At 36.8% G+C, this 15,414-nt stretch overlaps 1 protein-coding gene across 3 annotated transcripts in view; it reads right to left on the bottom strand.

The window, feature by feature from the left end:
• Positions 1–15,414, bottom strand: part of CENPE (centromere protein E) — a 37,807-nt gene that overhangs the window by 9,659 nt on the left and 12,734 nt on the right. The window contains exons 18-36 of one of the 3 annotated variants that reach the window (XM_059471021.1): positions 14,392–14,466; positions 14,023–14,145; positions 13,535–13,669; positions 12,756–12,933; positions 12,147–12,301; positions 10,411–10,725; positions 9,284–9,595; positions 8,980–9,138; positions 8,278–8,487; positions 7,440–7,724; positions 7,170–7,328; positions 6,150–6,380; positions 5,715–5,876; positions 4,509–4,793; positions 4,239–4,397; positions 3,218–3,448; positions 1,775–2,005; positions 693–893; positions 468–614 (exon numbers count right to left, since the gene is read on the bottom strand). In XM_059471021.1, coding sequence (XP_059327004.1) covers positions 468–614; positions 693–893; positions 1,775–2,005; positions 3,218–3,448; positions 4,239–4,397; positions 4,509–4,793; positions 5,715–5,876; positions 6,150–6,380; positions 7,170–7,328; positions 7,440–7,724; positions 8,278–8,487; positions 8,980–9,138; positions 9,284–9,595; positions 10,411–10,725; positions 12,147–12,301; positions 12,756–12,933; positions 13,535–13,669; positions 14,023–14,145; positions 14,392–14,466 — 3,753 coding nt within the window. The remainder of the gene's footprint in view (positions 1–467; positions 615–692; positions 894–1,774; positions 2,006–3,217; positions 3,449–4,238; positions 4,398–4,508; positions 4,794–5,714; positions 5,877–6,149; positions 6,381–7,169; positions 7,329–7,439; positions 7,725–8,277; positions 8,488–8,979; positions 9,139–9,283; positions 9,596–10,410; positions 10,726–12,146; positions 12,302–12,755; positions 12,934–13,534; positions 13,670–14,022; positions 14,146–14,391; positions 14,467–15,414) is intronic. The other 2 variants (XM_059471022.1, XM_059471024.1) reach the window with 2 other exon arrangements.

Genomic DNA, 15,414 nt, shown 5'->3' with positions numbered 1-15,414 from the left:
TTCTGAATTGAAAAGGCTGCCAACCTCTGGAACAGGCTGCCCAGGGAAGTGGTGGAATCACCATCCTTGAAGCTACTTCAAACATTTGTACACCTGGCACTTAGGGACATGGTTTAGCAGTGATCATGGCAGTGCTGGTTTAAGGGCTGGAATCTATAATCTAAGAGATTATAGATTCCAACCTAAATGATTCTATGAGCCTGTATGACTAGTTATTTTCATTGAGGTGGCTGGACAGTAATGAAAGCAAGTGAGATATTCTGTGACCATTAAGTTGATGTGCAACCACTGAACAACAACAGCAAATCAAATGATCCCATGGTAGGCAGCCCCTTAGCAAGACATTCAAACCACTTTATACATAATGCACAAAAGGCTTATGCTCCATGACAAAAGGCTTATGCTCCATGACAAGTGTCATTAAGTTTCTATGTGCATCCTTAAAACAAACAGAAAAATAAGCTTACCTTAATTTTCAATGTTTTGTCTGTCAAGCTGTCATTGGCCACCTGCTCTGCAATATCCATTGGGTTTACCTGAATGGACATATTGTTCAGGTTTCTCTGCTTCATTTGTTCTAAAGCATCTTCCAGTTTTGCCTTTGTTTCAACACACTAAAATAAAAATATATTTAAGTACCAGTTGAGATGAGAAGTTATGAATAACTCAGGTATGCAAATTGCAACACCCACCATCTCAGAACTTCTTTGCAATTCTGTCTTGAGCTGGTCCCGCTCAGACCTGACATCCTGAAGAAGTTTTTGTAGCTCATCTTTTTCTTGACTAACTGATGAGATTTGTTCTTTAAGTTGTAAAGAGTGATTAGTTCTTTCAGCTAATAACTGGTCCTTCTCACATGAGACGCTATTTAATGTCTTAGTTAACTGTTGAATCTACAATGAACAGTGGAGAAAAACACAAATCACAAGTTGGTGGTTGTGGTCTTTATACACCCTATGAAGTAGTAAAATCAGTTGTGTCAAATACAAAAATCACAAATCTTAATCACTAAAAATCACACTAGTGGAAAAAAAAGTTGAAAAATAATTCTGGTGTTCTAATCACATGGAAAAGAATTACAAGGAAGAGGAACAGCATGACACCCAAAAAGTTTATATCAGTCGACTTTGGTTTTCTGTAAACAAGTGGAATCAAAGGAAAAGGGAATCAACCTATGTCTATATCATAAGAAAATTAAAATAAATAGAAGATGAGCACAAAAGATGGACAATATCTTTACATTTCCTCAACTGGAGAGTAATATTTGCTAAACTGAAGCAATCCTCAATTACACTCTTTCATCTACAAAGGAAAAATTTGACAGGTGAAAAGCTGCAAAGGAAACAATATGAAAAGCATGAGTAGACCAGAATTAGGTCCAAGATTTTCAAACATTGTCAGGCATTCAGAAAGTGTGCAAAGCACCAACTATTCAAAACTCAGTTAAGTCCAGAATGTATACAGAGGGCCTTTTAAAAAGGTGGAAGACATGTTCAATTTCTGATAATTATATTAAAAATGCACACATATGATAAATTCACGTTCATTCTAAAACTGGACCAATCCACCGGGTTACAAGGCTGAGATCAGTAGACAAAGTTATTCCTAAAAATCAATAAAGAAATGTAGACAAAATCCATTGCCCACGGTTCATGCATGTTTGCCAACCATAAAGCTTATAGGCTGAGAATAAAAAGAGTTTGTGCAAATGTTTAGCATATGAGCAATGAAACATCGGAATACAAAGTAGTGACCAAACACCACAACTCCGCACCTGGTTTGTCAGGCTGTCCTTCAAAGTCTCTGACTGCCTCTGAACCTTTAACAAGTGTTCTTCCCTTTCCTTACAAGTCTCTACCATGTGCTGAAGCTCATCCTTCTCCTTGTTAAGTGAAGTGATTCTCTCAAGCTGCTCACTCATTGCCCTTTCAGTTTGCTGCTTTTCTGCCAGGAGGTCGCCATACTCAGCTGAGACGCGAGTCAGGTTTTCAGTGACTTCAGTGAGCTGCAAAGAACAAATCCAAAGCAGGACTGTTATTTGTAATCACCTCTTGCATGGGCAAAAATAACTTGATGCTTTGGAGAAAATACAACCAGTAACATTATATGCTCCTAAGATTTCTTGTCCCAGTAATGAAGTTTGGATTGAAGAGTGTTGTTGGATCATCATCCAGAAGCAGTGTCTGTACATATCGGTTGTTGTAAATGGATTGTTTTAGGGAAAATAATACCCCCAGTGGTTTCCAGATTTAATAAGCCAAAAAACAAACAAAAAAACCCCCAATTTTGCTTAAAAGCCAATCAAATGTCAGTGCTTCTGTCTCAGTGGAAGGCAGAAGTTAAGTGTGGGAAAACATGCAAGACATTCTAAATCCATAAAAATGTCTCAAGTGCTGTATGCATAGGAGATATCACAATATGCTAAAATAAAACCGAAAATCCACACTGGCTTCAGACATGAAAACAAGAAGCAGGGAACCAATTGATAGTAGTGTAATAAATTAAAACATGACCTAAGCTCTCCTAAAGTTGCTCAAGGATCTTCAGAATCAGATAGCTAAATGACATTATTGGAATGTATAAAATGTAAGACTGAGAAAAAAGAGAGAGGTTAAAGTGCATTTTTGATACTAAATAATATTCATTCATTTAGCACCAAGACATCATTAGTTATAAATAAAGGGATTCTTTAGTACATCTACTGGAGCTCTAGAAACTGAAGTGGCAGTAGACATGGACCACCAAATTCAGCAGAATTTCTAATTTTTTTGACAAATCTGCTTCTGACCTTCTGCTGCAGCTCATCAGTTTTTTCCTTCAATGCCCCTTGCACCTTTGAGAGGGGGCAATGCACCAAAGATTCAAAACCCATTTAAGTTCATGCTGTTTACACAGTGCCTTTCAAGAAGTTGGGAATCTATCTGCAATTAAAGATTACTGTATTAAATATGCACTCAGATAAATTCACATTCATTGCAAAGAAGAACCACTCCAATCAAGGTTACAAATCTGAGACAAGATAAGGATGTTATTGCTAAATATCAGTAGAAATCAAACTTAGACAAAACCCTTCACCCAAGTTCATGTTTGCGTGCCAGCACAAAAATGATCCTCTGAGAAATAAAAATTAAATAGGATTTAGGTGGAGAAAGAGTATGGCACACCATTGAGAAAACATCAGAATACAAAGTAGTGACCAAACACCACAACTCCGCACCTTGTTTGTCAGGCTGTCCTTCAAAGTCTCTGACTGCCTCTGAACCTTTAACAAGTGTTCTTCCCTTTCCTTACAAGTCTCTACCATGTGCTGAAGCTCATCCTTCTCCTTGTTAAGTGAAGTGATTCTCTCAAGCTGCTCACTCATTGCCCTTTCAGTTTGCTGCTTTTCTGCCAGGAGGTCGCCATACTCAGCTGAGACGCGAGTCAGGTTTTCAGTGACTTCAGTGAGCTGCAAAGAACAAATCCAAAGCAGGACTGTTATTTGTAATCACCTCTTGCATGGGCAAAAATAACTTGATGCTTTGGAGAAAATACAACCAGTAACATTATATGCTCCTAAGATTTCTTGTCCCAGCAACGAAGTTTAGATTGAAGAGTGTCGTTGGATCATCATCCAGAAGCAGTGTCTATACATATGGGTTGTTATAAATGGATTGTTTTAGGGAAAATAATACCCCCAGTGGTTTCCAGATATAGTAAGCCAAAAATAAAAAAAAAAAAACACCCAATTTTGCTTAAAAGCCAATCAAATGTCAGTGCTTCTGTCTCAGTGGAAGGCAGAAGTAAAATGAGGGAAAACATGCAAGACATTCTAAATCCATAGAAATGCCTTGGTTGCTCTATCCATAGTAGACAGGAGACATTACTGAGAGTTAAAAATGAAGCCTACAATCCACACTGGCTTCGGACATGAAAACAAAAAGCAGAGAACCAATTGATAATAGAGTTAAAATTAAAACATGACCTAAGCTCTCCTAAAGTTGCTCAAGGATCTTCAGAATCAGATAGCTAAATGACATTATTGGAATGTATAAAATGTAAGACTGAGAAGAGAGAGAGTTTAAAGTGCATTTTTGATACTAAATAATATTCATTCATTTAGCACCAAGACATCTTTAGTTATAAATAAAGGGATTCTTTAGTACATCTACTGGAGCTCTAGAAACTGAAGTGTGCAGTAGACATGGACCACCAAATTCAGCAGAACTTGTAATTTTCTTGACAAAACTGCTTCTGACCTTCTGCTGCAGCTCATCAGTTTTCTCCTTCAATGCCCCTTGCACCTTTGAGAGCTGGTTTTCTTTCTCTGAAATACTTCCTTTCAGCTCCACAATCTTCTCCTGCTGCTGTGCAAGACATTCACGAGTACATCTCAACTCCTCCTGTATCTCTGAGTTCTTTGGACACAATAAAAGTACATTAACACATTGACACCTGAACCACCCTTCCAAAAATTGAAGAAATCCACTAGAGCTGTTCTCCTATGGGGAGAGAGCTACTTTTATTACCTTGCTAATTGTCTCCTGTAGCATTTCTCTTAGCTGGTCTCTCTCATTCTGGAGATTTTCCAGTTGCATTTTAAATTCATCATCATCTCTTTCAGTCTGGATGCTGACTTCCTGGGAGTCATGTGGTTTTGGAATAACAACTGTTCTCTCCATTTTTTCGGGTTCTCCTTGATATTCACTGGCCTTTGCTTCCTCCATTTCATGCAATTTCTGTTGTGCCTGGCTCAGCTCTTCTCTCAGAAGCAATAACTCTTGCTCCATAGATTGTCCTTGAGTCTGTGGTATCTATTTTGTAAGAGATTCAAGTAAACACATGCAGGAAGTACTTTTAGGAAAAACATATCTGACACCTTTGACAGGTTCATTATGTACAACAGACAGCAACACTGCTTTAGACAGATTTGTACTTCTTTTAGAGTATTAAAATTTGACCAAAGTCCATGTTAAATAAGTTTCTTTAGTAAAATAAGAAACATGTGAAAATAAACCTTGAAGCAAAAACTTCTAAAGAATTTATCAGAAGTAGTATTTCACTAGCATACTTAAAGCCTAGAGGGAATATCAGCAACAAAAATGCCCAGCAACAAACCTCTGCCATCTTAAAACTAGAGACCTTATCTCTATTTGTAGTCTCAAAAGTATAAAATGCTAGGTAGGCCCAGAAAATTATTTACTTGAAATTTTTCCAAGGCCTCTTCAATAATAAAAATAAATGCACATACAATACTTTTCTTTTGAAGTTTACATTATATACATGTGCCTGTGTTTGTATATATATATATATATATATATACACACACACACTCTCCCACACACAAAGGTACAATCAGCACATGCAGTTATAGAAAGTGTTGGTTGCTATGTCCCTTCCATTGAAAAAGGACAAAGTCAATTCTAGTTATGCTTTAAAAAAGCAGAATTACTCTACAGATGAGTAAATTTTAACTTCACCTTACTTGATTATAAGAACTATATCCATGAGCAGATCAATGCAGAACATCTCCATCCTAAATCAAGTCAATATTTTACTAACAGAAAAACATTTGTCACATTCTGGTGCCAGACGTACATTCATGAATATATTGGTAGTTATACCTCAAGTAAACAATAAATTTGCTCTTTAATGGTCTGCAGCTTTTGCAAATTATTTCACTCAAGCAAAAGTTTAAATAAGCAAGCTTGCCATTACAGCTTTAGCATAATTACCCAAGTTCCTTCCCCAAACTCCTCTGTTTTCAAAAGTAAACTGTCCAGCTTCTCCTGCAATGAACGGTTCTCTCGTGTAAGGAAAATGATTTGTTCCTTTTGCACCTGAAGCTGATCTCTCTCTGATGTGATGATTTTCATTTCTTCTGTCATTTCTGAGATCTATTAAAAAAAATATGCAAAGACAGCGTTTTCATTAATTCAATTTAAAATTAAATGCCAAAGATTTGTTTCAGTCACTCTCCTACAGTGTTCATAACATTAAACCAGTACAACCAAAGTAGAACATCTTCCAAAGTTCATGTTTGCGTGCCAGCACAAAAATGATCCTCTGAGAAATAAAAATTAAATAGGATTTAGGTGGAGAAAGAGTTTAGCACACCATTGAGAAAACATCAGAATACAAAGTATTGACCAAACACCAAAACTCCGCACCTTGTTTGTCAGGCTGTCCTTCAAAGTCTCTGACTGCCTCTGAACCTTTAACAAGTGTTCTTCCCTTTCCTTACAAGTCTCTACCATGTGCTGAAGCTCATCCTTCTCCTTGTTAAGTGAAGTGATTCTCTCAAGCTGCTCACTCATTGCCCTTTCAGTTTGCTGCTTTTCTGCCAGGAGGTCGCCATACTCAGCTGAGACGCGAGTCAGGTTTTCAGTGACTTCAGTGAGCTGCAAAGAACAAATCCAAAGCAGGATTGGTATTTGTAATCACCTCTTGCATGGGCAAAAATAACTTGATGCTTTGGAGAAAATACAACCAGTAACATTATATGCTCCTAAGATTTCTTGTCCCAGCAACGAAGTTTAGATTGAAGAGTGTCGTTGGATCATCATCCAGAAGCAGTGTCTATACATATGGGTTGTTGTAAATGGATTGTTTTAGGGAAAATAATACCCCCAGTGGTTTCCAGATATAGTAAGCCAAAAATAAAAAAAAAAACCACCCAATTTTGCTTAAAAGCCAATCAAATGTCAGTGCTTCTGTCTCAGTGGAAGGCAGAAGTAAAATGAGGGAAAACATGCAAGACATTCTAAATCCATAGAAATGCCTTGGTTGCTCTATCCATAGTAGACAGGAGACATTACTGAGAGTTAAAAATGAAGCCTACAATCCACACTGGCTTCGGACATGAAAACAAAAAGCAGAGAACCAATTGATAATAGAGTTAAAATTAAAACATGACCTAAGCTCTCCTAAAGTTGCTCAAGGATCTTCAGAATCAGATAGCTAAATGACATTATTGGAATGTATAAAATGTAAGACTGAGAAGAGAGAGAGTTTAAAGTGCATTTTTGATACTAAATAATATTCATTCATTTAGCACCAAGACATCTTTAGTTATAAATAAAGGGATTCTTTAGTACATCTACTGGAGCTCTAGAAACTGAAGTGTGCAGTAGACATGGACCACCAAATTCAGCAGAACTTGTAATTTTCTTGACAAAACTGCTTCTGACCTTCTGCTGCAGCTCATCAGTTTTCTCCTTCAATGCCCCTTGCACCTTTGAGAGCTGGTTTTCTTTCTCTGAAATACTTCCTTTCAGCTCCACAATCTTCTCCTGCTGCTGTGCAAGACATTCACGAGTACATCTCAACTCCTCCTGTATCTCTGAGTTCTTTGGACACAATAAAAGTACATTAACACATTGACACCTGAACCACCCTTCCAAAAATTGAAGAAATCCACTAGAGCTGTTCTCCTATGGGGAGAGAGCTACTTTTATTACCTTGCTAATTGTCTCCTGTAGCATTTCTCTTAGCTGGTCTCTCTCATTCTGGAGATTTTCCAGTTGCATTTTAAATTCATCATCATCTCTTTCAGTCTGGATGCTGACTTCCTGGGAGTCATGTGGTTTTGGAATAACAACTGTTCTCTCCATTTTTTCGGGTTCTCCTTGATATTCACTGGCCTTTGCTTCCTCCATTTCATGCAATTTCTGTTGTGCCTGGCTCAGCTCTTCTCTCAGAAGCAATAACTCTTGCTCCATAGATTGTCCTTGAGTCTGTGGTATCTATTTTGTAAGAGATTCAAGTAAACACATGCAGGAAGTACTTTTAGGAAAAACATATCTGACACCTTTGACAGGTTCATTATGTACAACAGACAGCAACACTGCTATAAAAGCACACACAGAAAAGTGTAATCAGCACATCCAATTACAATTACAAGAAGTCATCTGTGCAATGTCCCTTTCAGTGTCAGTAAAAAAGTTCTACCTTTGCTTTAGAACACCTAATCCACCCTTTTCAGATGAGTTTTTAGCTTCATCTACTCAATTATAGAACATTCCTTTGCAGAACAGTACATATCATTACTATCCTGTATCAAGTTAATGTTCTATTTATAGTCCTTCTCTTACTGGATGTCCATATATATGTATATATACACATTTATTTATGTAAACAATATGGGTGGCCTATATCTCAAGTAAACCATAATAAACTTGGAGTTTAATGAGGCACAGTAAAGTACCTTGACCCTTTTCTGCAGTGTGTTTTGCAATTTTTTCACTCGAGCAAAAGTTTAAATAAGCAAGCTTCCCATTACAGCTTTAGCATAATTACCCAAGTTCCTTCCCCACACTCCTCTGTTTTCAAAAGTAAACTGTCCAGCTTGTCCTGCAATGAACGGTTCTCTTTGGTAAGAAAAATGATTTGTTCCTTTTGCAGCTGAAGCTGATCACTTTCTCTACAGGTATTACTTTCTGATTTTTCCTCAGCAAGCTGATCTCTCTCTGATGTGATGATTTTCATTTCTTCTGTCATTTCTGAGATCTATTTAAAAAATGCAAAGACAGTGTTTTCATGAATTCAATATAAAATCAAATGCCAAAGTTTTGTTTCATTCACTCTCCTACAGTATTTATAACAGGCTTCTGTGATATATTGGGATCTGAGTTGCCATTGACAATCATGTCTTACAGTTCTCATTGGGACTGTTATAAATAACGAAATTTCTATTTTAAATATAAATCAGCCTCATTTCTACACTTAAGTAACCCTCATCTCCTTTTCCATTTCCTATCCAATGCCACCACTCAAATCCACAACCATGGGGCACACAAGTTAAGCAAAAGTTAATTTGACTGTACATTACCCCTTGAAGCTCTACAGAAACAGCAGCAGCTGGTCAAGACTTGGATTAGGCAGTACTCTTTTCCTGCACACTCGCTATCAAGAGCCCGGAAAGTTTTTAAGAAAGAGAGATGCAGAAGAGACTAGAAGCAGATTAACTGGCCTTGTTTTAATTATTGCATAAAGTTTTACCTGTATTTGGAGTTCTTTAATGGTTTTTCCTAGTGCCTCTTCCACACTCAGAATCTGAGATTCTTTTTCAGAAACAGTTTGTTCCAACTTCTTGACAGATTTTTGGGATTCCTTCAGAGAATTCTGTGTATTTCTCAAATCTTCATGTGCCAAGATGTTCTTTGGAATACAAGAGAGAAAATCCACAAAGAAAATACATGTATTTTTTAGTATTAGTAAGCATTCCTTGATTAAGAACAACCACAGAAACTCCCACTCCTATATTCTCCTAAATATTAATATAATTTTAAAGTCCTTCTCCTACCATTGAAACAGTGTCCTTTATATCCTCTCTGAGTTGCTCTGTTTCAGCTTGGAGAAACTCCTCTTTTTGCTTCAGGTCATCTCTTTCCTGGGTTAGAGTTTTTATTTCTTCCTGACATTCTGTAAGCTGCTGCAAGACTGCCTGGATCTCCAAGTCTTTGGCCTCCAGTCTCACTTCACTAATCCTTTCCTTCTCTTTTAATTGCTCCAGTTTGTTTAACTTCTGCTGAGTCCGAACAAGATTTTCTTTTAGCTCAAGAAGTTGTTTTTGCTCTGCTTCTTTCTCTTCCAGTTCTTTCATTTTGCTAGAGAGCTTTAGTGTGGAAAGGAAAAGGACAGACACTTGCATTATAATGCAGAACTCCATTATATGTACATGTTCTCACAGTACATATAATGAGCTTTTATGAGCTTAGAAAGGAAGAAAGATGCTAGCTAGCAAGGTCATGATTTCTCTGTAAGTCACTACTTACACTCTTACCACTATTAATAAGCATTTGTTTATGGAACTTTCCTGTGATGGCTCCTTAGTAGCAAAAGTCTTACTAAAACATACACATCAAACTGTAGCATAGCTTAGGAATTATCAAAGCCATAGTTGGAATATGACAGCCAGAGCAGTGCCCAAAGCTTTGTCAAAAATATGTATGCTTCACTTCCCTGTCTTTAAAATTTTTTTATATTTTTTCTATTCTGGCCAAATGGTCAATTACTGTTGCTATTCCCTCTGGTTTGAAAGAACTCATGTTCTAAAAGGTCTCCAGTTCCCAAAGAGGAAACTTTGTTTCTATGCCTTTATATAGAGTAGGTGAGAGCAGCACTGATAGAAAAAAACTTACATAATAAAGGTATTACTTAAGAATGGAAAAAGAAGCATTAAAAGGTCAATTACGGAAGAATCTAGAGCAATTACATTTCTTTTCCTACAAAAAGAGTCCATTGAGCTGACTAAGCCTTCAATAGTCTTGGCACAGAGTAAGTAGCACCCACTCATGCCAGAGGAAGCCAGTGATCATGTAATTTATACCTTTCAGAGTATTTCTCCAAAAACATTTTATACAGGTTTTTTTAGCACTATAAATTAATTCCTCAAGTCTCATATGTAAAAAGGAGCAAGCTGACACTGACCTCTAATTTCACTTCATCCAAAATTGTTTTAGACTCTTGTGCTTCTTTAGATAGGCATTCTATTTGGAGCTTCATTTGTTCATTAGTTTCTGATGCAGCAATGTATTTTTGTTCTATCTCTTCATGGAGCTGTTTAAGTGCTACATATTCCTCATTACACTTTGTGTATTTCAATTGTACATCGGTGAGATTGTCTTTTGATTTTTCAATTTCTTCAGACATATGTTTAAGTCTCATTTCATTATCAGCTACTTCAGAAAGCAGCTTTTCATTTTCCAATTTTAATAAGTGTAACTCCTCACATCTTTCAACAATCTGCCAACAGAAAACAATATTAATATATAGCGGTTTCTAAATCGGTATTTGTCAGAACTAAATAATAAAAACCAGGTACATATGAAGATGTAGGAAATAAAGTGCAGGCAAACATACACAATGCATTGGGTTTTTCTCTTTTGGGAGGAACTGTCTAGCAAAGAATCTTTAAAAGAGAAGGATTCCTAAGTCCTGAAATCTCTCTTCTAACTCTTTAGATGTTCTTCAATACTTCCTATTTCCTATGTTTGAGCTAAGACTGGACTCCTAAACTGAATTTTTACATTTATCAATACTTTCTTGATACTGATGCCTTGGACTGGCTACTTAGAACAGAGGCAAGACAGAGTTAGAGAGAATAAAGTAGGTATTTATTAAAGGGCTTTGAAGGATTCACCTTGGGCAGTGCAAAAGCCTGGCAGAGGCTACACCCTAGATGAACAACAGTCACAAGATTTCTCAGACAGAAGTTTGGTCTGTTTGCATATCAGAAGTTAATTGTCCAACTATAGCTTCAGGTAAAAGACACATTCCCCTGGTTTGCTTTTGCCTCCCCTCCCTGATTGACTTTTGTTTATATTTTCCAGGGCCTGAGGTAAGTGGTTTGACCTTGGTTCCCAAGCCCAGAAGGATTGTTCAGTCTGACCAAAATGTGAAGACAGCTAACTAGTGTTTCATATAGAGTTCAGAGTTATACACTAATGCAGTACAGAATCTGAACAATATAAACGCTAAAACCTTAAGGCATCAATATAGAGAAAGTTGTTAACATTTAATTACATTTTGTTGATTAGTGGAAGTAGACAAAGCATTAATAAGTTTGTAGATTACTTGCCCTGAATAATTTTCACTGTGCAAGTGGTTCTTAAACCAAAGAAAGCTAGAAAGTGTTTGCACACCAACCCTTTAAAACCTTTGCAGCATACTTAGTCTAGTAATCCCTTACCTGCTAGGAAATAGAAAAAGTTTCCTAACAAGTTTTCCAGAATTTGCAAGGTACATCTCTAACTTCTCAAGCAGAATTTCTGCTATGAGATCTTGACATTTTCTCTTTGTCCAGTTACACAAAAAAAAAAAAAAAAAAAAATCAGTCCTAAAATAGTGCCCAGGATCAAACACCATTGTATTTCTACATTCAGTTGTCAGTGGTGACCACAGCAAATAGACATGCAAGGTTGGACTAGAAAATAATGCATAATTATAGTAGTCAGTGACTAAACATATTAAACTAAACAAACTTATTACTCAGTACAAATATTAAATAACTGAGAAGCAACAATTTAACAAACTTAACTGTAAAATCTCAGATTCACTCATGACAACTTTTGGCTTTAAAGCTTCAATATCCAACAGGCCTCCATTAGTACATTACCAGTGAAGAGCAATACAAAACCAAGAAAAAGTTAGATTTTTTTTTTTACCTCTTTCTTTTGTGCCTCAACTGTATTTGGTAGCGATTGAAATTCTGATAGCTCATTTACTTGTTTCTGTAGAAGTGCATTCTCTTTCAAAGCATTTTCTAGTTCTCCTTTTAAGTCAGCTGCCTTTTTTTCCAGCTCCACATGAGAAAGCAAGTCTAGAAAATGCAGTTTAAACTAATAAGCAAGTGCAAGAGAAAAGAGCATATTTTAATTTAAGCAGAATGTTTATATTTCATTCTGGATGTTATATTGTTTTAATTCCAGAGAAGTACATTTTACTGTTGCCAACAATTATAAGACAAAGCTCCTGGTCAGAAAAGCAGTCAGCACTTCTTAGGTTGATATCCAGTTAATCTTAGATCCTCTCTAACAATCTTCATTAACTTGACAGTGCAAAATATTTTGCAAGCTGCAATTTTCCAGAATGTTCAAGGAAGTGCTCAAGTAGTTCCTCCATGCCAGCAATACCAGATACTTTGGTTGCTTTATACTAACCAGAGTCTCCATATATGGAAGAAGACAAGAGCCAAAGCCTTGCCTATCCTCCCACCATTACAGGGCAAGGGGAGGAGAGAGGGAGCAGGGAAAAGGCACCACTTGGACCAGTACCTTTTGGAACTTTACCCTCCATCAGTGAAGTTAGTCTTGTGTTTTCTTGAAATAAAGATTGCAGCTCTCTCTGCAAGTCAGCTTGCATTTTTCGGTAACTGGCTTTTCCCGCTTCTATTTGGCTTTGATATAACTGGACATCCTTTTGCATTTGGTTATGGTCATTTAAGAGTTCATTCTTCAGGAAAACAATACAACATATAAGTCACACAGAGTAAAAGTCTATGTACTTGACATTTAAATAATGCATCTGGTACATTTTCTGTTGTCACTCTGACCAGCTTTGACCTTGATAAATATGGCAGACTAAGGCACAACTTAATTGCATTCCTGTCAGAGTCCTCTAGGAAAACATGCCTTCGAGTTCAGGGCCACAACTGCTGCTACTATTTTGTCTTTACTGTTGGAAAGCTCAAAGTAAGCTCCATCCCACTTCTGAGTCCACATCTCTTATTCTCCTTTGTCCTCTGGTAAAATTAGGTCTGAAGTCTTATGTCCTAATAATGCACTAAAGACTGCTTCTTTGATCTCTCTCTCTCCCTCCTGGTAAACTTAAAACTAACCACCCACTCCTATGGAAAAAGCCTTTACTTTCTTTTTATCTCTTTCCTGAAGACCCATTTTGCACAAATTGCATAATAAAAGTATTACTTAGAGTATTTGGAGAAAGCTAATGATGAGTGTTCCACCACACTGATGGCCTCCTTCACAAGCCTGGAAGCAGACAGGCCCTTAACAGCATTGGGTGCAGTTATAAATGCAGTTCAACATGTACTTGCCATCTTCTCCTTCAACTCCAAATTTTCACTTCTGAGAAAAGCAGATTCTTTTTTGGCATCCAAGGCTATGGTTTCACTGTCTAAGAGGGATTTATTCAGCTGCTGAATTTTTTCAGTTAGTTTATCACAATCTCCCTGAAAAAGACAACACTTAAAGAAGTAAAACACGACAGAGCCATTATAAACTTAATGTGCTCATTTTAATGTGGTTAAGATGTAAGTGCAGGCTTAGAAAACCCACTAAGTTTACTTTAAGAGGAAGAGTAGCAGGTTGTTTGAGAGACAGGATAAACAGCAGCATTTCTCATAGCTTGACTCCTCCAGACTACTGCTGTAAGATATGTAGTAATTACATTTTAAACTTTGTAAAACAAAATTTCCCAAGACCTGTAGTGAAGCAGATGTTCATCATACCAAGCTATACCTAAATTTAATCCAACTCAGAAGAACAAAATAGTCTCTCAACCCAGTAGAAAAATCAAGTTTACCAGTGCAAAAGATGTCTCCTTTTTTTCCACTTCTGCTTTTTGTAGTTCTTCCACACGATTCTGTAATATTTTTATTTTGTTCTCTTTCTCCTTCAGCTGTTCCAGTTTGGAATTTATTTCTGCCTAAAAGTTGGAGGGGAAGAAAGGAGGAAAGAAGACTGGAGTGCTCAGTTTGGATTTTCAGATCCGAATTTATCAAAACCTACACAGAAAGCATTCATGGTTCTTAGCCATATCCCCCTCTTAGCCATATCCACCCCAAGCACAATGATGTCTAGCTTGGCCTCAGCAGATATGGTATTTCAAGCTAAACAAACCAAGCACATTTCACAAAAGTCTTACTATCTGTAGATTCATGGAGAGGCTCACCTCAAGTTCCTCATTGTACACTTCAGCATTTGAAATTAGATTCTTTAAGTTGGTAATTTCATGCATTAGTTGAATCTGTGGAGCAAATTAAAGCAAAATTGCAGAGGATGTTAAAAGCACCCACACCAGTAGCTTTAGCTGCCAACACCATGAAAACAAGCCAGTCTATCTTGTGTTTTCTTTTTTATTAGTGTATACTCACACATCTACTTAAACAGCTACAAAGCAAGATGCTGCATATTCTTTCAAAGTGGATATGTGAGATGCAAAGCTCTGTGTTTTAGCTCCCCAGTAATTAGAAAGGATTCAAGTACAATTTAATCTGCAATAGTTTGAAAAGCAAGAGCAATGTGATCAAAGCAATTAATGCAGAAATTGTACAGACACAACACTTCAAAGTCCAGTCATGTTAAGCAGCTTTTTATGACACAGTGCAGATATTTATGATTTAATCTATTCACTGACAGGAGTGAGAAGATGCCAAAATGGAACTTAAACAAGCCATGAACACATTCAATGGCATTCTCTGAAAGAAGCCACAAGTAGTTCAGTTAGAAGCTTTTTCCACTTCTTTCTATTGGTCTGTGTTAGGAAAGTTTTACAATAAGCACTCATCTACAAGTACTTATGTATAGTCACAAGCAAAGGTAAGAAAATTCAATCTGCAAATTTAATATTAGTGAAAAGCTTTAAAACAAGCACCCTCCTGTGAGCATTCCTATGTTGTTTACCTTTATAAACTGATATATTTAATCTAATGTATTTGGTAATGTATGTGACCTATCAGTATTGCTACAAGTAATCTACTACATGGGTATCAATAAATGTTTACATTTTATGGACTGTCATCAGATATCTGCAAACAAATAATTTAAAAAGCAGTTCTTGCAATGGAAGCTACTTTAGACACCCAAAAACTTTGGTTTTCGGTGTCTATTAGATACCCAAAAACTTTGCAGGGAAAACTAACTTAGGATTTGTTAAACATTAGCTAAGGAAGATAGAACATACAAAGGGTCTTCT

Source organism: Ammospiza nelsoni, chromosome 4 (genome assembly GCF_027579445.1).
Source record: "Ammospiza nelsoni isolate bAmmNel1 chromosome 4, bAmmNel1.pri, whole genome shotgun sequence".
Taxonomy (NCBI): domain Eukaryota; kingdom Metazoa; phylum Chordata; class Aves; order Passeriformes; family Passerellidae; genus Ammospiza; species Ammospiza nelsoni.
The sequence above is the reverse complement of the archived record's forward strand: the minus strand, read 5'-3'. Positions and strand labels throughout refer to the sequence as shown.